Source organism: Myodes glareolus, chromosome 13 (genome assembly GCF_982192425.1).
Source record: "Myodes glareolus chromosome 13, mMyoGla1.1, whole genome shotgun sequence".
NCBI classification, from domain to species: Eukaryota; Metazoa; Chordata; class Mammalia; order Rodentia; family Cricetidae; genus Myodes; species Myodes glareolus.
In genome coordinates this window covers 62,758,105-62,779,996 of record NC_142038.1, presented here as the reverse complement: position 1 = coordinate 62,779,996, position 21,892 = coordinate 62,758,105, and the positions used below count along the sequence as shown (strand labels likewise).

The window sequence follows — 21,892 nt, the reverse complement described above, 5'->3', positions numbered from 1 at the left end:
CCTGGGACTTGCTTCGTAGACCAGGCTGGCCTCAAACTCTGCCTGCCTCTGACTCCTGAGTACTGGGATTAAAGGCATGCATCAACACTGCCTGGCTGGCTTAAATGTTTTTTGACTTGTACATGGAATCACCTTTTCTTAAAGATGCTCCTACTCCTGCCCTCCCTCTTCATACAAATTGTGACAAGACTAAACAAACAAAAATCCACAAGAGAATTGGATGTGGTAGCACATGTGTGTGCTTTTGGGACTTGGGAGGAGTAAGGCAGGAATGAGGCTGGCCTGAACTAGTGATATCTGGTCTCGAGATGTAACTAAATAAAATACATTTTTTCTTAGAAAACAAATGAAAAAAACCCTAAAAACAAAAAGTGGAGAATTTCCACTGAATCCCCCAGATGCCAAGAAGGCTCAGCAGTGAGAAGAACCTGCCTATTAAAACCCCACCCACTTCTTGGGACACTTCTGCTGTGTTATAAATAATACTACACCAAACCAGGAACCCCAAAGCTGATTCCTGTGAGCTGGTTTTGTGACCTGTTGGAAGCAACTTGAACAGATTTCAGAATGCTATGAAAACAGGCTTACACCAGTCCGTTCCTCCCCTTTGCAACTGCTATCTCTACTGTTATTTAAGAATAACATGACAAGATTGGCAATAACCAACATAAGCATCTATACTCTTTCAGAACAGTAACATCCTAGCACAATCATCAAAGACTTTCTCCACAAAATTTCTTAAAGATGGAGAAAATGGAACATTGTTTCCATAGAATTTCAGAAGGGTCAGATACATGAATATCCAGGCAGGTCATCTCTGTAGTTTTCTGTGCGTGTATCATTAAGCTGATATCTGATCACTTAAAAATTCTGTTATGGACTCAACATATTTCATTGAGCACACTCTAGCCCAAACCTAAAACACCAGTCATTATTCTAAACACTCCATTTAATCGCTAAGGTGGAGACTACATGTTACAGACGATGAAACTAAGTCACAACCAGTAAGAATCTTGACTCAAACCCGACAACTGGTAGTTTGGGGACTAACTAGTGTTTAGTACGGCTGTCTTGCCTGACTCTGACCAAGTAAAGTTTCCCCCAAGTACCCACGTTAAAGTAGAAAATGAGGAAAGCTAAGAAGAGGAGATGAGAGGAAAGGAAAGGAGAAAGAGAACTATGGTGGGAGGAAAAAAAAAAAAAGGAAGAAACAAACTACAATGGAGATTAATTATACCTGGGCTAGACAAACTCACACCATGATAATGTAACCTTATTTATACCTACCCATTTTCAGAAATTAAAACTGGGATTGAAAATAAAATTTCCCTTAGAAGATTCACCAAAAAAGTGAATAAAAAATGGATTGCTTATTTAAAAAAAAAAAAAACCTGACAGCTGAAGAAAAGGAAACACAACTCTATACAGACTGGTTCAGTTCTTACGCTTGCCCACTATGCCAATTTGTTTCTTGAGACCTGGAATTAATTTTATGGGTATTCTGAATATTTTTCCAAGCAAAAAGCCCTAAATCACCTACAGGACTGCCTACTGAAAAGGGTTAGCAGTCCTGACGCCCAACTCAAGAGCCAAGGAGACAACTATGACTTGGACCAATAGGCCTGTCATTAAACACCTGTGACTTTTTTCTTTCTTTTCAGCAGCAGAGTCACCACTGTCTCCTACACAGACATTAAGTTTTACAGAAAAAAAGAATAAAAAGGGTGGCCAGGGGTTGACAGGCAGCGTACAACACTGACGACTTCTTCAGTAACCAGGCAACCTCAAAAGCAGGATGCAACTTACAGAACTGCCCTGCTTCTACAGTGATGACTAGATGAAGCTGACATTTGTTAGCTTTAAATATTTTTGTGTCCCTTTTAGTCTCTCCCTTAGTGCATTTTATGTAACATGTACCATATTGTTGCTACTATATTACCTTGAGATTTTCAAATGTCGTGTAGTATGACATCTAAACAGGATGCCCACAGAATCTTGTTTCACAGCTTTTAACAAAGATGCCAGAAAGATGAATCTAGGCTCATGTTTGGAATAAAAATTTTGTAAAATGATCTATACTACATTTCTGTTGTATCCTCCACATGCTGATACCACGAGTTAAGCACCAAGAGGGAATTTCTGCACAAAGCTGCCCTCTGAGTCAGTCATACAGATCTCACTCACGTCAACACTGGATCCAATTTTTCCATATCCTTGTTACTTCATCTCATCACTCCATCACCTCTAACAGCAAACTCACTACTTTCTTTGCTCAAATGTTTTTTGACAGAAAACCCCAGGTCAGTGGGTCTCTCAACATTTTTGAACATAGCTTTCCTGAACACTAGGCATCATTACTGGAGTCACACCTTGCCTCAACAACTCTGCAAAGTCCACTGCCTCCTTTCTTTGTTGCATGCATTTCCTCCTCTGGTTTCTTTCCAGGTTTTCTTGCTGGTGCTGCAATATAAGCAGGATCTGTCTAGGTTTAAACTGCACTTGGTTTTCTTAAGCTTGCTGGACATTCTAGTTTCCCTAGATTAGGGGTGGGTTTCTACCACTCATTCTGGAAATCATTAAGTCATTGCGGCTTCACATTTCTCCTACTTTTTTCTTCTGGTGTTCCAGGCAAGAAACAAGACTGTCTCCATTCTTGGATGTATTATTTATGGGTTTCATTTTTGTCTTCCCGTTTATTTTCTACTCTGCATTTGTTTAAGAAATTCTCATTGGCCTCTCACAAGCTCACCAATTACCCATGGCTGTCCTCTTACCGAGTTAGTCATCTGTCGATAAAAATTGGTGAACTTTTCTTTTATCTTGTTTTTATTTGAGCCATTTTTACCTCTCTTACATTATCTGCTTAATTTGGCATGGTGTCTGCTTTACCCATCAGAACCCTAATCATTTGTTAAAATCCTGGCTTAATTATTTTTAATATTAAGTCTGGTTCTGATACTTGCTTTGTCTCTCTTGGCTGCCTTTTAGTGATCAGTGTGTTCTGTTGTGTTTTTAACCGACGTTGAAACAATGTACCAGGCAATACGGAAGCAAACACGCTTGGGTGTGAAGCACTGTGTCAATCTCATGGGAATTAAGACTATTTAAGGTTGAATTAGATGTCAGACCAAAGACCCACCACTAATAATAGTACTGCTCCTGGTTCTGCCCATGGAAGTAAACCAAACTTTTCTCTTTCCATAGCCTCAAGCACCTGAAGGCACAAATGCCTTCAGTCCCCAGCCCTCTCTCCTAGTGCTCTACTTTAAGGCACTGTCTGCACTTCCTCTGGTGCCCTGGCCAGGGCTCCTGGCTCTAGTTATACTGTGGACAGTTCACTCACATTGCTTATGTAGTATCCCATATTTACTAGTTCAGCTCAATACCATCCTAGCTACATCACCTGGCTAACAGCTACATTTAACCAGTGCTTTTCCCTGACTGACATTACCTAATAAATAGCAAATCTTAACCATGGGTCAAATTAATCTTGGGTGAGTTTTCAGAAGTAGCTCTAAGCAACTTAACTGTGAGAGAAAATGTGTATGTGCATACATGTATTTCTCAAAACAATTGGCAACAAAAACTACCTATCTCCTCTTCTTAATTATTTGATAATATGCTTCTGATGTTGCTTAGGTACATTTTTTTTAACTCCAAAAAAAAAAAAAACTAAACTAAACACACTTGTTATTTTCTCAACAGTACAGTAACTAAAATAGTCTTTGGAATTAAAACACCGTGGCTTAATAAACACTGAATTCCTATCACAACCAGTTTCTTAATTCTGCATTGTGACATGGAAATTCTGATTTTTCCTATAAACTCCCAAGCACATTACCTTATGTTGGAACAAGACTCACAGAAGTGCCATGAATGGAACAGACTTTGACCCAAGCAGTTAGGGGTCCCTCATCATGACCTAAAATATGAGATTTGGGGACTGTTCTACAAAGACTGACTATAGGCCAGTAAGCCTGACCAAATTCTACCTATAAAATCACATTACTCGCAACATCATTAGGCTCACCTTAAATGCCTAATTATTATTGTTTAAGAGGTTCACGATTTATCTCAGTCAGCCCTGGAATACCTCCCCATGAGTTATTGGTCAGAGAAATCCTTCAAACACAAGCTACTGTCATCAGTCTTGACTGCCTACTAGAACCAAACTGTAAAACCCTACTACTGAAGACACAACACCTTTGCTTGTAGGTAGGGTAGAAGAAAACTGCACTGTCTGTTAACTGCTGTCATTATTGCTTTGTTCCCTTGCCTCATCCTAGTTCTACTACTCAACTTCAAAATTACCAACCCAAGCCCAACTTCCACACAAAACCCACGTTACGACAGTAAACCAAACAGCATCTTGTTCCTGACAAATCTACATTTTACATTCCACATTTCATTTTCTACAGCAGGTCCTATGTATGACACTTGTGAAAACCAGCAGACACCATGAGTGGCAAACGCTGGTCCTTTCACAGGGTTATTCAGCTGACACTTCATGCCACACCACAGGACAATAAAGATGTTATACAGCTGAACTGGATAAGATTCCCAGTGATACAAATGCAAGATTTCATGGATTCAAGTAGAATCAAGAAATGATTTCTAAATGTTTTGTCTGATTGCCATGCCCATCAAAGTCCCAGAAACATTTAATCTACTAAAAACAAAATCTTTCCAAACACAACCTTCCTGTTAAATTTTACTCTTCTTTCGCTCCAAGGGGAAACATTTAAACTATACTATCTATATTTTGTAATTAACTTCTTATGAGCATACAAATTTTATACCTTGAACACTGAAGGACTTATATGCCAAAATATAAAGAAATTTGTAATTAACCCCCCCATCCAACCCCGTGTACCATAAACGTTGGGAACTGCATTTTTAGAAGCAGTCTCTTATAGCTCAGGCTGGCCTCCAACTCACTATGTAGCTAAGCACAATCTGGAGCTTCTGGTCCTCCTGCCCCCACCTCCCTAGTGCTGTGGTGTTGGGGATCAAACTCACGTCTTCATGCATGCTAGGCAAACACTTTACCAACTAAGCTACACCCCACCCCAGCCTAATCATACATTCACCCACCCACCCACCCAGAAGGGGGTGCATTACCAGGGCACAAGTACAGAGGTAATAGATAACTTGAAGGAGCCAGCTCTTGTCTTCCGCCACATGGGTTCTGGGGACCAAACTCAGGTAGGGCTTGGGAGCAAGTGCCTTCACCTCTTGAGTTATCTCACCGGTCTCTCGATACTCTGTTTTATACACATTTTTAGTACGTTTTTTTCTTTAATGTATTGTACATACACTTGAGGAGATTAGAGGACAACTTGCAGAAGTCAGTTCTCTCTTCTAGCATGTGGGTCCGAGGAACTGAACTCAGGTCATCAGGCTTGGCATCAAGCACCTTATCAACTAAGCTATCTTGCCAGCTTTTAAAACATTTTTATAACTATATCCTGTTCATAGGGAAAATATCACCATAACACATTAAATTCAAACTACAAAGTGACTCACTTTGTTGTACCCTGACCTAAGGTTATAGCCATTATGACTTCGATGCTTTAGCTTTATATTCTTTCTTGCCTTGTCTAGAATCCCTCAGTTCTCCTTTGATTTGGGGGGGGGGGGAGATTTCTCATATATAGCTATAGCACCTACTAGTTAGGGTATTTCCAATAGTTACTCTACTGTGATTGTTCTTCCTCCCCGCACACCCATATCTTACCCACTCGCATAGTGCTGAGATAGCAGTGGACCAATCCCAGAACCTCATGCATGCTAGGCAAGTACTCTAATACTGAGCTAAAAACAACTCAGGACCCAGTTAATTGTTGCCAGGGGAGACATATTCTTCAGTGTGAAAAGGGATGAGAGTAATAGGGAGAGAGTATGATCAAAATAATTGTAAACATATGTGAAATAAAGCTCTAACAAACCTAAAAAAAATTGTCAGTGCCTAGAAGAAAAAAAATATGTAATAAAAAGATGTTTTTATTGAAATTTGTTTGAATATTCTCTAAAGAATAGAAATGAAAGATTCATTATATATTTTGTAATTTACTTTGCTTACTTAAATTATCCTTAGATTTTTTTTTTCTTCTCAAAGGACATAACTTGTCTATCAACCACATACTTTAAAAGATTGAATTCAGCTGGGTGGTGCATGCCTTTAATCCTAGCACTTGGGAGCAGAGGCAGATGCATTTCTTTGAGTTCGACGCCAGCCTGTCTACAGAGCTAGTTCCAGGACAGCCAGGGCTATACAAAGAAACCCTGTCTTGAAAAACAAACAAACAAAAACCATTGAATTCCCTAATTCTTCAATTATGGGTTAGGAAAGTAAAAGTAGTACTAACGAAACAGAGGCAGAGGGACCTCTATAAATTCAAGGCCAGTCTGGTCTACATAGTGAGTTCCAGGAAAATCAAGAAGGGGAGGGGTATACAGAGAAGGGTCGGGAAGCACTGGTAGCGATCAAAAGTCTAAGGAATTAACCAACTAAGCAAGAAGCACACATTCACATCTGTAGAAAATACACAGGAGCTAATTAAACAGTATTTTACATTCATGCTGAACAAGTCTGACACTCCGTGGTGTCTGCTAAGCTCTGAAGGCATGAATATTTTAGAGTCATTGCAGATATTCATAATCCTTGTTAACTTATTTCAAGTCGTTTTTAAAAGGAATCCTATGTTTCCTATAGCTCCCCAACGCAAAGTTAAAAAACCCACAGACCATAACAACAGCTGGCATACTAGACAATAGTGAACACACAGTGGGAAAATCTACTTCTAGTCAGGTCTAGGTGAGTCCAGAAATCCAGTCTTGAAATGGATCTCCTGTCTTCTGATTCCCTCTCCATTCATCCTACATAACAGTTAAGCACCTGTCATAGTAAATCCCTTTTTTCAAAAAAAGACTTAAACAATCTGACAAAACCAACTCTATTCAATATTAATCTGAACATGGAGGGAAATGCCTGTGATTCCAGCACTTGGAAGACAGACAGGAAACTCTCACGTTTAGGCCAGCCTGTACTACAGCGGGAGATCTTATCTCAATGAACAACAACAAAATGATGAGGACACAGCCACCACCACTAACACCCAGACAATAAAGACTCCATTCTAGAAGAGCAAAACAAACACAAGTCAGCAATAGTGACAGAAGATAAAGGAAAAACATTTTAGAAATGGTTAAACCAGGAGAAGGGATGAGCAAGATGGAGTAGCAACAACGCAGAATACTTAATGCATGTTAAGAGTACAATGAAAAGTTCTAAGTAATAAAGAAGAAAAGCTAAAATTCAACTAAGGTCTCCCTGCAAAAAGAACAAGTCTTCAAAACCTTCAAATCCTGGTTTGTGTACAATAAAATTCCAGCCTCTAATGCAGAGGCAGAAAAGGTTGCTCAACAAAGCTACTTTCTATTGAATTTTGACAAGAGTTGACAGTCGTAACTTTTCTTTCTTTTGTCTCCTCCTTCTTCTCCCCCAACTCCTTTTCTTATGTAGACCAGGCTGGCCTTGAACTCAGAGACCTAGCCAATCAATGAATCCTTTAAAGACCAGGAAAAAGAACAAGACTGTTTTTGATAGGCGCTATAGCAAGGACAGACCTAGAAGCTGTAATGCAAATTAGACAAACATTTCAATATTCTAGTAGTCAAGATCACAGACCATGGTACTGATAGTTAAGTAAAAGGAAAGCATGGGAAACTTGTTTCCTGGGTGAAGAGCACAAGTTTTGTAAAATAAAGAGTTCCAGAAGCAGGACAAACGACAACAGAATGAACTTCAACGCTACCAAAGGGGTTGGAAAAATGGGAGGCCTCGCAAGCACGAAGACTGGATCTGGTTCCCAGAACCCATGAAAAATAAGCCAGTGTGTTGAGGCACACCCGTGATCTCAACACTGAGGAATTAGAGACAGGGAGACCTCGGATGTTCATTAGTCAACCAGCCTAGCCTACTTGGCAAGTACAAAGCTAGTAAGAGACGCTGTGTCAAGAACAACAGGTCTAGTGCTTGGGAAACAACAGCTGATTTTGTTCTGTGGCCTATGCACATATAAAAACCATGTATCTTCTGATGCCCTAACTTTTTTTTCTCCTAAGAATTCAATACTATCACAAACAAGCAAATATTTAAACTGAAATAGATTCAGAGCAGTAAGTTCCACCAGCAAGAAGTTAAATGTAATAGACCCGCCAAAATGTTTATTAATTGCTAAATGTCATTTCAGCCAATAGTTTCAACAAGAAGAAACTGAAAGAAGTCAGACAGTGGTGGTGCAACGCCTTTAACTCCAGCACTCAGGAGGCAGAGAGAACTGAAAGCTAGCCTTATCTACAGAGCTAGTTCAATGACAACCAACACTACACAAAGAAACTTTGTCTCAAAAAACAAAACAAAAAAATAAAGTAGATAGTTAAATACTATGTAACAGGCTATAACTTGGCTGTTAAAGTCAGAGTGATAATCAAGATAAGAGTAGATGGAGGAGAGTTTGGTTGGCATGGGCAAAGCTCGGGGCATCCCAAAAACCAAAAGGGAAAGGGGGTGGGGTGATTATATGGAAATGTTTACAGTAAAAGTGCAAAATAAGACAGGATACAAAAACAGGCATGGATACAACAATCTCATCCTTCATATCTTGTTAAAAGCTAAGGAATAATGGAATTGTAGGTATGATCTATGCTTTTAGCAATGGGTGCAAAACTATGATGAACACACACTACCTTTACAGTATTAACGAAACTTCACCTCACACAAGCAAGGCGGTGGACACTTGTAAGCCCAGCAACAAAGAGGCCAGTCTGGGTTTCAGAGCCAAGAAAGAATCCATCCAACACTTCATTGCTACTACCTGGGCGGCTCAGACCACCACTGCCAGCATGCAGTTTAGATGAACTTTTGTCCACCTTCCCTCTCTGGTTCACTCAGCAACCAAGAGCCAGCACCACTGCTCCTTCCTGCGCTTTGAACTTGTGTAATCATCTCTTCAGGGAAATTCAAGTGCCTTCTTCATTGTGGCTCCAACCTACCTTGAATTTCCTCTTACTCCTAAGAACCCTCAGCTGCTACAATAGCAAACTGTAAGTGGTGCTGACCAGCTAAGGACTCTGCCCCCGCAGGCAGCACACCTGTTCATCTGCACACGCTTTCCACCCCAGCAGTAAGGGACAGAGTGGAACTCCAGCCCACCTGGCACTGTCCCCTTTCAGCCTCAGCACTGCTCACTCGATCCCTGTAGTCCTAGATTACTCAGATGCTGCTCTCTTACTAATGGGAGGAACAAAACAGGTACACTTTCACAAGGTAAAAAAATGACCATTTTCTCTGTTAAAAGGGCTGAGCCAGACTTCCAGCCACTGTATACACTGAGCTCCATGCGGTCTTTCTAGTAAGCAGTCCTCCTGGCTTTTCTCCCTCACAGAGTCAGTCATCCTTAGTCACCAGGATCCACCAATTTTATTACAGCAAATCAAGATATGAGAGGGAGAAAAACCACATTTCATATGCTTATTAAACTGTTATTAATTTATTAATTTATTATATCTAACTTGTTAATTAAACTTTATCTTGGGTATGAATGACAGGGGGAAAAATGGCCCATGACATGATAAAGGAATGAGCACTCTTAATTAAAATACAAAGCTGAAAATAATGAGAAAAAAATAAAATTGCATGCATACAATAACCATGATTAGTTGAAATAGCAAACATGAATGGTATTAGAAAGCAATCAAAGTCACAATTTGCACAATTAAACGTAAAACTTACAGGTCAGTATGCACATGTAAGAATTAAGCTTGGCAGAAATAGCATTTCACAACACTAGTAAAGAAATCATTAATTTTGGGTTTTAGGGGAGAAGGTTGATGTAGAATCTCACTATGGAGCAGAGATCCATACAAAGACCAAGCTGGCCTCAAATGCATGCTTCTGCTTCAGTCTACATTGTACTAAGATTAAGACCCGAGTCACTATACCTGTCCTACTACTAATCAATAAAAGCAATTAATTATTACTTTCAATTTGCTACATCTCTGCATTATATGCAAAACAAATTTCAATAAAATTATTGAGAAATAATACAAAACATCACAAGACCTTTACGGTTAATAGATAGAGAAGGCTATTTTAAATATATATCTATATTTACACAGGCAAAGATAAGTCATAAAATCAGAACTTAAGACTGGTCAAAAGATAAAAGAAAATGAAAGAAAAATATATGCAGTACTCAGTATGGGTGAAATCATACACAAAAAGATGCCCTTACGCTGCAGGCTCTGACAGCCTGGCTCGGAATATAACTCTGTGGGAGAGCACATACCTAGCACGACTGAGACCTTCTGGATGAACCCCAGCACTCCACCCTACTGCAAACCAATCCTCAACATCTTAGAAAGCTCAAGCCTGTACTACGGTTCTATCCATATTAAGCAGATTCATACAGTGAATACAGTTTAACAGAGGCACCATGACAACTCAAGGGAAAGGAGCTTTCTGTGCTTGAACACAAATGCACGTGAAGGACAGAGGTCAACAGACAGGTAGGTAGGTGTCTTCCTCCACTGCTCTCCACTTTGAGAAAGGGTCTCCCTCTCTCTCCGAACCTGGAACTCAGATTCAGCTAAACTGTCTGCCTCCCAGTGCTAGGACCACAAGTGCATGCCGCCATGCTCCGTGCTCATCATTTAGAGAGGGTTATGGATCCGAACAGCTCTCATGCTTGCCCAGAAATAACTTTACTCACTGAGCCATCTTCCTACCCCAGAACAAGCTTTAATAATCAATATTCACATATCAAATAAGCACTTATCCTCTCTATATGCTTTCTCATTATGACCTCTAGTGTTTGGAATTATGGACTCCTTCTTTATAATCTATTCCTAGACTTGGAAGTGCACAGTTTACAAAGATTAGCAAGCACTATCATTATGTATGCTTATCCATGTGTCTATTTTGGTTCTTTTCAAGAGTTTCTCTCTGTGTGGCCTTCTAGCTGTACTGGAACTCTGTAACCCAGACTGGCCTTGAACTTAAGAGCTCCACCTGCTTCTGCCTTCCAAGAGCTGGGACTAAAGGCAGCAAGCACTGATTTTATAAAAGCATGTTTTCTTCCACTAACTTCTAGAAACTAAACAATCAGGGATCTCATTGATATGGAAGAACTTCTCATCTGTACATTGCTTCCTCTTTAAAAAACATCACATCAAAGAGTCACTTTAAGTTATCCTATGGTGGTAGACACAATCTCAGCAATAGGAAGGCTGAGGCAAGAGGTTCAAGGTTGCAGATCAAATAAATCTTTTCTTTTTCTATCTTATGTGCACTGGTGTTTTGTCTGTGTGAAGGGATCAGATCCCCAGGAACTGGAGTTACAGACAGTTGTGAGCTGCCATTTGGGTGCTGGAAATTGAACCCAGGTCCTCTGAAAGAGCAGCTAGTGCTCTTAACCAATGAGCCATATCTCCAGCATGCATGCATCCATCCATTCCCACCCGTCAGATTGCTACATAGCCTAAACTGGCCTTAATCTCAGGATTTCTTTGCTTCAGGCTCACTAATACTAGGATTATGCGCAAGTGCAACAGCCTAGATTAAAAGTCTATTATCTGTTCACTTATCAACGTTAATCCAAAATTACCAAAACAGTTAGAAGCACTTCATATTTTCATCATTTCAAATGTTTTAATAGTGGTTTTCTCAAGACATGAACCACTTTCTCAAGACAAGACCACTTCTTAAACTGATACTTTTATTCCATTTTATAACAATGGTGATTAGTGACATCGATACTTAAACCAGTTTAAGAGACAGTGCAACTGATACAAAACCTTAAACTTTCAGTCCTCAGTCTCTACTTCAGGGTGATGCCACCTACTAATACAAAGCATGTCTAAAGTCATTGTCACGTCATATGACAAAAAAAAGACAAAAAAAAAAAAACCACCCCAAAATGGCTTCTCAATGACAATTTACAATGAGTTCTTGCTAAATAACTTCCTAATTTATGAAAATGGCATCTTTAAAAATATGATCATGAACTGGGCATAATGGCACACACCTTTAATTCTAGAACTCAGCAGGCAGAGGCAGACATATCTGAATTCAAGGCCAGCTTGGTTTACAAAGTGAGTTCCAGGATGGCCAGGGGTACAAAGAAAAACCCTGTCTTGAAAAACTAGAAAGACTTAAAAATACAAAAATAAAACAAAAAAACCTGATCATAATTGAAGTGGCTTCTTCAATTTAAAATTCATTCATGCTGAACAATCAAACTTCCTTGATTTCAAGCCAGTGATTAGTTGGAAAGGGAAGGATTAGAAAGCATTTGAGAAATAGGACTTCTGATTTTTCCAAAGGGATATACTACTTTCTATAAGAACAGAAAGTCAACATGACTTTGGAGTGAATGCACCGAAGCTGGAGGCATTGTTGAGGCTCTCAACAATCCAGTAGTGCTTAGCTACTTTATTTTCCCATGCCTTACTTCCATGAAGACACAGTGTGGATAATAATGTGTCCTGCTGTATAGGATTATGTGAAGAGTCTTGAACAGTACCCCAGAGACATGGTAAGTGTTAGCGTTAATGTCATCAGCTCTATGTATGACTATTAACTAGTAAATCTGACTAGAAAGTACCAGTAAATGGGGCAGGGACAGTGATCTATTTTTTACAGTTACATGTCAAATATAAATTCTATTTTTGAAACCAATGATAGTCAACACCAAAAGTGAGAAAGTAAATATAAATAGAATAAAAATCTTCAATTTTCAAAAACATGAGACAATACAGGCTTTGGAGTTTGATGTTTATTTTTAGCTGGAAATATGCTAATGGTGATGACATCGTAAGAAGATATGCCATGTCCAATACCTGCAATAGAAGCTCAACAGAAGTTAAAGAAACTGTAGTACCAAAAGGCTGAAGTCAAAAACTGTTGACATACTCACCCATACGCTGCAAATGGGAAACAAGTAAAGATACATTAAGACTGAAGTCCACTACAACATCACAAACAGGTTAAGTGAACTACCAAATTCGTGTTCTAGGAAACTCTACTTATCTAGTCCATTTCAAGCAGGCAACCTCTTCAAGGACAGCATAAAATTAAGAGTAGAGCATTGGTGTGTGGAATAATCAAGGAATTCTCTCAGAACTGCAATACAATTCAGTCTAAGCACCACCTGGGGATTAGTGAGAAACTGCTGAGCCAAGAATTAAATAATAAATAAATTTATGAGGCAACACCATGATAGACCTACAAATTTAGAGTGAGAAGTCTATTATACAGGGACTGAATTCAAGACATTTTCACATGGCGCTGAAATTCAAAACAACTCAAGTAAGAACCCGTTAATTGAATGGTCTTTTAAATAAAGCTAAGCCCAGTTCTCCTATGCTGACAATGGTTACTCCACCAACAGTAACAACCATACCCAATCCATCAACAACCTTTTCCGGAACAGCACTGTGTAAGCCCAGAGAGTATGGCTGAGGGGGAATATGGTAAGTGTGACAATCAGATGTGGAGGAGGTAATTTGAATATTTAATGATAGACCTAAAAGATAGTATGTGCTAAGAAAAGGAACTCAATAAGCTGAACAATTTATTACCACTAACACAAGACTTATCAGACTTGACTTTTTCTTATTATGTTTGTGCTTAGAGGATTTAAATTTCTACTATTACATGAAATTTCACATGTAACAAATTCTGCTAAGACCAAAGTTTTTGGTTTACTTAAGCAGTCTACAGGGAAAAACTGATAGCAAGAAGCAGCTTACCTGGGCCACTGCCTAAAATAGTCCATGATGCAAGAACTCTGAGATACACAGATACATTAAGGTACAGTAAAATTAAATAAAAATGCACTAAAGAAGGAAAAGGTTACGCACTTCCAATTTATGTTCTTTCTCTGCAAGGGCTTCCTTTTGACAACGAAGAAAATCTGCTAACATTCGAGTGAGCTGTTTTCTATCATCTATTTCTGCCGCCAGTCTGCCATTATAATCTGCCAGCAACATACAAGCATCCTCTACCATTTTAGAAAGCCTTTCTCCAGATTCTTTATCTAAGAAAAGCACAAGATAATACAATTAATGTACAACAAAACAATGACAAACCACCCCCACACCCACCTCCAAAATAACCCTGTGGACCTCACTCTTCTTACCTGTTATTTTCTCAAGCAGGGACACTTCTTGAACTTCAACAGGCAAAGAAGCTATCCTTTGATGAACTGCTGCATCACCTGAGGCTGCATTTTCTAAATCTTGCAATGCTCTAACAAGGTCGAGAGTCTAAAAAATTACACAACTTCAGAACCAAAAGAAATAAAGCTCTAACAAGTATAGAGGACTTGACACCTCTTTCCTATGCCTAATCCTTACAAAGTACTCACTAGCAAAAGTCTGCATTCTTAAGACACATTTGTAAAAAATACATGTTAGATTACTTTTTAAATGTATCTTACCTCCACGTATGTCTGTCTGCAACACGATCATACCTGGTACCCCAGAGGTCAGGAAAGGGAGCCAGATGCCCTGGAACTGGAGTTCCAGTTAGTGGTAAGCTGTCTAATGTGTGCTGGGACCAAATCAAAGCTGGGTTCTCAGGTTAAGAGCTTAACCGAGAAAGAGCAGCGGTGATCTTAACCAATGAGCCATCTCTTCTGTCCCCAATCCTTCTTTTATATAAGTTAAAAAAAAAAAAACTATGCTATTTTAAGCGTTGAACATGAGGCACCACTTTAGACCTTGAGGTGTTCACACCGTAGTGTTCATGAAAGCAAAGAATGCAAAAACTTTTCTAATTAGCAAACTGAGGTAAGTGACTGGTTCATATGGTAGATACCTCAGAGGAAAGAGAAGGCAGCTGTTAACTCTGACCTAGACAGTATTAATCTAGAAAATTTTTATTTTCCTGAAAAGTTTTACACATAATACATGGCGTTACTACCACCTATTCTGCTATCATCCTAGCAACCATTTTATATGTTTAAAAACAAAAAATATCTAAAGGGGGCAATGTTCATTCAAGCACAGAATTTTAGTTTAAGTCATATAACAAATGTGTTGGTTTTATTTTATTTTAAAAATAAAATGGTTTTTAGTTTTTTTGGGTTTTTTGTTTGTTTGTTTTTCTGTGTATCTTTGGCTGTCTTGGAACTTACTCCGTAGACCAAGATGGCCTTGAACTCACAAAGATCCACCTGCCTCTGCCTCCCAAGTGCTGGGATTAAAGGAGTGCACCACCACAACCAGCAAAAATAAAATCTTTAGTGTACATAGTGGGTGTTTCGCTACATTTATTCATACTTAGCAACTGGAAATGCATTCCCTATATAAATCATACAATATAGCACTTAAGGTATTGCAATGGCTAAGAGCATGAACGGCTCCTGAAGAAGAGTTCAGTGTTTAGGACCATGATGGGTAGGCAGCCTACAACTGCTGAGACTCCAGCCCAGGGAAACAGACACCTCCTAGCTCCTTGGATGTTCACTTGCACATACCCATGGACAGACACATGCATAACTAAAATAACAAAATCTTCACACACACACATACACACCATACTACGTCAAAGAAAAGCAATTTGTTAACCAGAAATATGAGAGATTAACTTAGTGCCTTTCTTGCACCCAGAATACTGAAATTATCAAAGCCCGGAGGACACATGGAGTAAAAAGCCCACAGCTGTCTTGCTTTTTTACCTGTGGTGGCTCACTTGGGGACCCCAGAGAGGAACAATTTTCATTCTCATCCACCTTTATCTGGTCATAAGTCCGCTTCCTGGTCTTCTTATCTCCATCTGATTTAAAAACATGAAGTCTATGAAAGATGTGTCTTCCTGAGAGCCAGAGAAAGTGATCAAGACCCTATACTTACAGAGAGCGTGCTTAAGTTGATCTAACACATCATCCTCATAGACAGATCGCTCTTCCCAAATAGACAGCACTCTGCCAAGGTGCTTCTTACAACTTTCATCAGTTTCACTAAATTAAAAAAAACAACAACAACAAAATACTGACAGTAAAAATGTATAGTGAACACTACCACAAAGTAATGCTGATTTAAAATGGGACCAAATGCTGGCTCCCTGAAAGAACTACTCAGGTGGGCTGAGCACCAGCAGCAGCAGCTCAGTCAAGGTGTGATGCAAACACCATCCTTGCTTCCCTTAAGAACTCAGTAACATCTACACAGAGAAACCCTGTCTCAAACAAAAACCTAAAAGAACAAAAAACTCAGTAAGAGAAAAAAGCAAATCAAATGGTCTTAATTTCAAATTTTCAGGAGCAGACACTAGGAGCTCACAATGATGGTGCTCGCAAGTGAAAGGAGCTAAAGGACAGTGCACGTTTTAAGTCTGCTGAACCCACTGCTGTCTTTGGCACAGAAACCAAAGGGAACTTCCCAGCAGCTGTTGTCCATAAGCACCATGAATGAGGACGTGGTACTACAGACAGCACCCTGACAGATCCAGCCCAGTCAGAGAACAGAGGTACTATCTGAGAAATAAAGGCAAAATTGAAGACTGGATCTACGGGAAAATGGGACATGGGTGACTTTCAACCATTTGTCAATTCCTTCAGCGCTACCTCACCTGTTTTTGCAGTGTGTGTGTGTGTGTCCGTCCGATAACCTGGAACTGGAGTTAAGGCAATTGTGAACTTCCATGTGGGTGTTGACAAACTAACCCGGGTCCTCTGCAAGAGCTGTGCATGCTCCTAACTGTTGAGTCATGCTCGAGTGCCTTGCCTGGGTTTTATACCACCATCATTCACTCATCTCCAGCCTTAACTCCTTCACTTTAAAAAATATCCACTCTATGTCAAATCAGAACAAGCTCTTCTCAACCGTCTCTGAAACCCAAATCCTCAGCCTGAACTACGGTCCCACAGCCTCTGCTTCTGGCAAACTCTCCACACTCCTTGCTGATCTTTAGACTTGTCCAGAATACTACGGTTCATTCTTCCTACCTAAAATCTTTTCAGTAGGTGAATTTTTCTAGAGAGGAACATATATAAAAGCATAGGATAGGAGCTGGGCATATAGCTCAGTTGGTAGAGTACTTGCCTAGCATGCATGAAACCTTGGGCTTGATCTCCAGCACCACATAAACCATGTATGTTGGTATATGTCTGTAATCCCTGCAGCATTTGAGAGGGACAAGTAGGAGGATAATAAATTCACAATCAAAAATAAAAATAAAAACAAAAAGGAAATTCAGTCAATTTTGGCTACATACCAAGTTCAGGGTCAGCTTGGGATATAAGAGATCCTATCTCAAAACTAAAAGTATCTAGAGTGGGAGTTTTAGAACAACTGAGACTACATAGAGAAACCCTGTCTTGACAAACAAAAACATTTATTTTGCTGTGTGGTGGTGGTACAGGCCTTTAATCCCAGGTCTCGGGAGGCTGAGGCAGGCATATTTCTGTGAGTTCAAGGTCAGTCTGGTCTACAGAGCTAGTTCTAGGACAGTTAAGCATATACAAAGAAACGGTCTTGAAAACAAACAAACAAAAAAGTAGCTGAAGGTACAAAGAACTTAGAAAAGGGTCTGTTAGTTTAAAATGCAGACTACAGGTGGGAAAAAGCACAGCGCACATGAGTATAGAGGCGCAGACCGAGCTCCACAATGGAGCACCTTCAGTCTTGCTCAAAGAGAAGGGAGTAATAAGAGTGCTCTGCCACTCTGCCTACAGTTTTCCCAGAGGACCAAGCCACACTAGGGGAGTGGCTACTGCGACCACCAAGAAAAGATGACGGCAACTAGTCAGGAAAATGGCACCCGGCAGGCTGTGTGCTCCATGGAGCATGCAGTGAAGGAGAAGGAAGCGTAGATGACACCCATCATGCTATCAGGACAAATGAAGCTGTCATTCACTGAGATAATGAGATCTAGAGAAGGAGCAAATTTGGTAGGAACAAGGAAAGTTCATAGACAGTGAGCATGAGACACCTAAGTAGAAACATCAACAAGTAACTCGGCATACAGCTCAGGAATGAAGAAACAAGTCTCAACTGAGCCAGACTTGGGCCTTTGTGCCTTTGTTCTCCAGTCCTGAGGGAGAGGCAGAGATGGAGAGTTCAAGGCTAGCCAGGCCAGCCAGAGCTACATAATCACATTCTGTGTGTGTGTGTGGGGGGGGGGGGGTTGAACTGGAAAATAGGATTTTAAATTGTTATAGGACAAAAATTAAACCCAGTGCAGTAAAAGAAACCATCAAAGGCAAGAAAAGAGCATAGCCACAGAAGGTGTAGCACTTAGCTCTAAGCAGCACATCTGATGCGGGTAGAAGGCAATGTGGAAACTGCAGGTCACATGATATTAAAAAAGCAGTAACAGCAACACCTGACATGGACATTCTCACCCTAGAGCACTAATGGATGTAATCGCCACGCACCATTGTATGCTGAAGCTCAGCCTGATTTACTATCTCATCCAGCACTGCTTGCCCAGGAAATCTATTACATTCCAGCATATAATATTTGAAAATAAGATTGTAAGGCAGGTCAGCCAGATGGTTTAGTAGATAAAACGCATTTGTCTCACAACGTAGTGACTTGAGTCCAATCCCTGGGACCCACATTATAGAGGAAAGAACCAACTCTAATCTGCAACTGTGTACAATGGCGTATGTACACAAACACAAACAAATGAAATATAAATATTTAGAGTGCATAAACTAGGATTTCCACACATAAAGTTACCTGAAGAAAATGTTTGAAAAGTTTATGATTAAATATTCGTTCTTTTTTTAAAAACTGTTATTTATGTGTACTGGTGTTTTGTCTACAAGTATATCTGTATGAAGATGTCAGATCCACTGGAACTTGAATTATGAACAGTGTGAGCCACTACGTGGGTGCTGGGAACTGAACTCAGGACCTCTGGAAGAACAGCTAGTACGCTTAACTGTTGAGCCATCTATCATTTCTAAAGTACTTAAAAATGTTAGGAAATACACACACACGAGAAAACAGTAAAAATATTGTGGTATTAAGTAAGTTCAGAATTGTCAAACATAAGATGGAGTTCTACAAGCAAGCATTTTCAGTTCAGTTCCTTTATGCCCAGTGACGTTCATCCCAAGAAAGCAGGCCTTCTGGTCTCTTACAGGAAAGCCATGATTCAAGTATTCCAAATACCCTCAGTGGCAGCTCAAATTCCTCACAGAAAGCAAAAACCATCAAATTACAAATTAAAGAAAGCTTCTAACAAATACATTCCATATATTCTTGCTGATTCTACACCTTACCTCATGTACAAAAAGGACCCTACCTTGAAACATGCTTGAACGCTTCCACAATGACTGGCGCAAAGTCTTTCGTGAACTCTGGTCCCTTCCGTTTGCTGTTCTGAATGACATCATTGGCCAGGTAGAGAAAAGTAAGCTTTCTGTTGGGTTTGGCTAAAAAATGAGAAAAGGAAAAAATATTAAGACATATAAAACATCCTCACTGAACGCAGGCAAACTTTCTTCCCACTGGAACGGCTCCAGCTTCTCCTATGAACTCATCCACTACTGCTACTGACATTACCAGGGCAGCCAGTCTACCGCTTCTGAAGGTCAGATGTGTGTGTGGGAAAAAAAAGAATCAAAGAGGCACAGAGGTCAGTGATGGACCTTGCTGTCCCAGCTTTCACCCAGGGAAAAGCTGAGAGTTACCAAATGTTTAATTTCTCTCCCATTAATTATTTTTGTAAGACTTTATGTTTTACTTATGCATATACGCATGTTAGCCGTCTGAGGGTATGTGATGTATACGCATGCATGTGAAGTCAGACCCCGAGGTTGGAGTTACAGGTGGTTTTGAGTGGTCCTGTGTGAACTCAGGACGTCTGGGAGAACAGTCAGTGTTCTCTCTATGTAATTTGACAGTGTCTTTCTATGTAATCCTGGCAGTCCTGGATTTTGCTACGTAGACCAGGTTGACTGTAAGCTCAGACATTCTCCTGCCTCTGCTTCCCAAGTATTGGGATTAAAAACATGCACTACCATGTCCAGCCTCTATCAAATGATTTATTTATTTTTGCGGTACATTGCAGTTTTCCCTCACCCCTCTCCTCCTAGTCCCCCCACTATATCAAATGATTTTTAAAACTATTTTTTTCTTATCTAAATGACAGACTGACTGCAATACTTTTGAATGGGTGCTTGAGTCAATAAATGGGGTCCTTTCTTAGTTATGGCAACATTTTTAAACTTTTATTATATGCTACATACCACTCTAAGCAATGTATGTATTATCTAATTTAGCCCAAATAATGTAATAAATTGTTATAGCTATTTAGTAACTGAGCAAAGAAATATCAAAAAGGCTGTTTATCCACAGGGAAATAGGGGGCATGATCAACCAAGATCTAACATCCTACATGTTCACTAACAGATAAAATGTGCTGGTCACCCCTTCCAAATGCTATTCAGCCTGACAAAGGAAGAAAATTCTGACAGTCTACAATATAGATGAACCCTGTGGACATCACGTCAAGTGGAAGAATCCAGTCACAAACAGATAAACACTATTCTTCTTCTCCTTAGGTGCAGCACCCAAAGTCAAACCACAGAGCCAGACAGAAGGGCAAGGTTGCTAAGGTTCAGAAGCAGAGGATATTGTTTCATTTACAGTGAGATATTCCAGGTTCACAAGCTGCAGAGTTCCAAGGACTGAGAATACAGCTTCGTGGAAGAACACGCGCTTGGTATGCATGATGCCTTGAAGAGACAGGTAGAGAGAGAAAAGCAGAGGGAGGGAGAAAGAGGGGAAAGGAAGAAAAGAGAGACAGAGACAAAGACAGAAAGAGAATATAAATTGGTTGGATAACTGTGACGAAGAATTCCTGGAAAGAAGCTGTGTCTACAAAGGAGACTCCAAAGCTGTGCTACAGAGAGGTTGGAATATTGCAGGCGCAGAGTCTAATAAAAATTTCTCTTTAGTTCTCTTTACCTTCCTAACAGCCATTCAGTGTCCACCTCTGTTCCAGACCTAATACCTTATGATTAACAGATAAAACTCCTTTGGAATATAAGCATAGACCCCCCCCTCCTCGTTTCCAACAATTAAAGAGCTAAGAAAGAAGCCAGTTTTAAAAACAACAGCCAATACTGCTTTCACACAGGCCTGTAATAACAAAACCTGGGAGGCCACTGCAAAGAGTTTAAGGCCAGTCTAAGAAGTAAAGTAAGCCCCAGTCTCAAAATCCAAAACAACAAAAACAAAACAAAAAGGCTAGGGATGTGGCTCAGTAGTAGACCACTCGCCTAGCATTCATTAATACCTGGGTTTCAGTCTCAAATTCCTAATTCCCTAAAGAACACCTCTGGGGCAGCAGAGAGGCAGGTTAGGTCACGAGTCTGACCTTGTCAGTTCCTAAGCTTCTGCTGTTCACATCAACATGCAAACAATTATAAACATTACATCCCACTGTATTTATGTATTCTGCTACATTTCTATCAATAAAGCATAAGCCAAGTGCCATTTAATAAGTAAAATAATTAATAAGCATTAATAATAATTATTAATGAAGTACTACACTGTACAACCCACTTACTTCCCTGAGGTAAATCTTAAGCTGCACTAGGTGTAGAGGTATAGATCTTCCTAGAGCATGGGTATCAACACACACACACAATTGCACACTTAGGTCTTACAGAAGATCAGGAGAAAAGTCATTATCTTGTAACAAAAATCTATTACAAAGAAAGGTTTGGCATAGCAATGCTTCGTAATCCCACATTCAGAAGGCTTAAGGCAATAGGACCACAAGTTTGTGGTCAGTGTGGAGTAATTTATGGGACTTCATCTTTAAAAAAAAAAAAAAAACCTATACTAGATTGCAGGACAGGTC

At 39.8% G+C, this 21,892-nt stretch overlaps 1 protein-coding gene across 2 annotated transcripts in view; it reads right to left on the bottom strand.

Annotated features, from left to right (window-relative positions):
* The window catches only part of Rprd1a (regulation of nuclear pre-mRNA domain containing 1A), a 47,231-nt gene that overhangs the window by 6,613 nt on the left and 18,726 nt on the right, over positions 1-21,892 (bottom strand). For both annotated transcript variants that reach the window (XM_048442609.3, XM_085700042.2), the window contains exons 2-6: positions 19,325-19,454; positions 15,922-16,028; positions 15,747-15,844; positions 14,205-14,331; positions 13,927-14,102 (exon numbers count right to left, since the gene is read on the bottom strand). In XM_048442609.3, the coding sequence (XP_048298566.1) occupies positions 13,927-14,102; positions 14,205-14,331; positions 15,747-15,844; positions 15,922-16,028; positions 19,325-19,454 (638 nt within the window). The remainder of the gene's footprint in view (positions 1-13,926; positions 14,103-14,204; positions 14,332-15,746; positions 15,845-15,921; positions 16,029-19,324; positions 19,455-21,892) is intronic.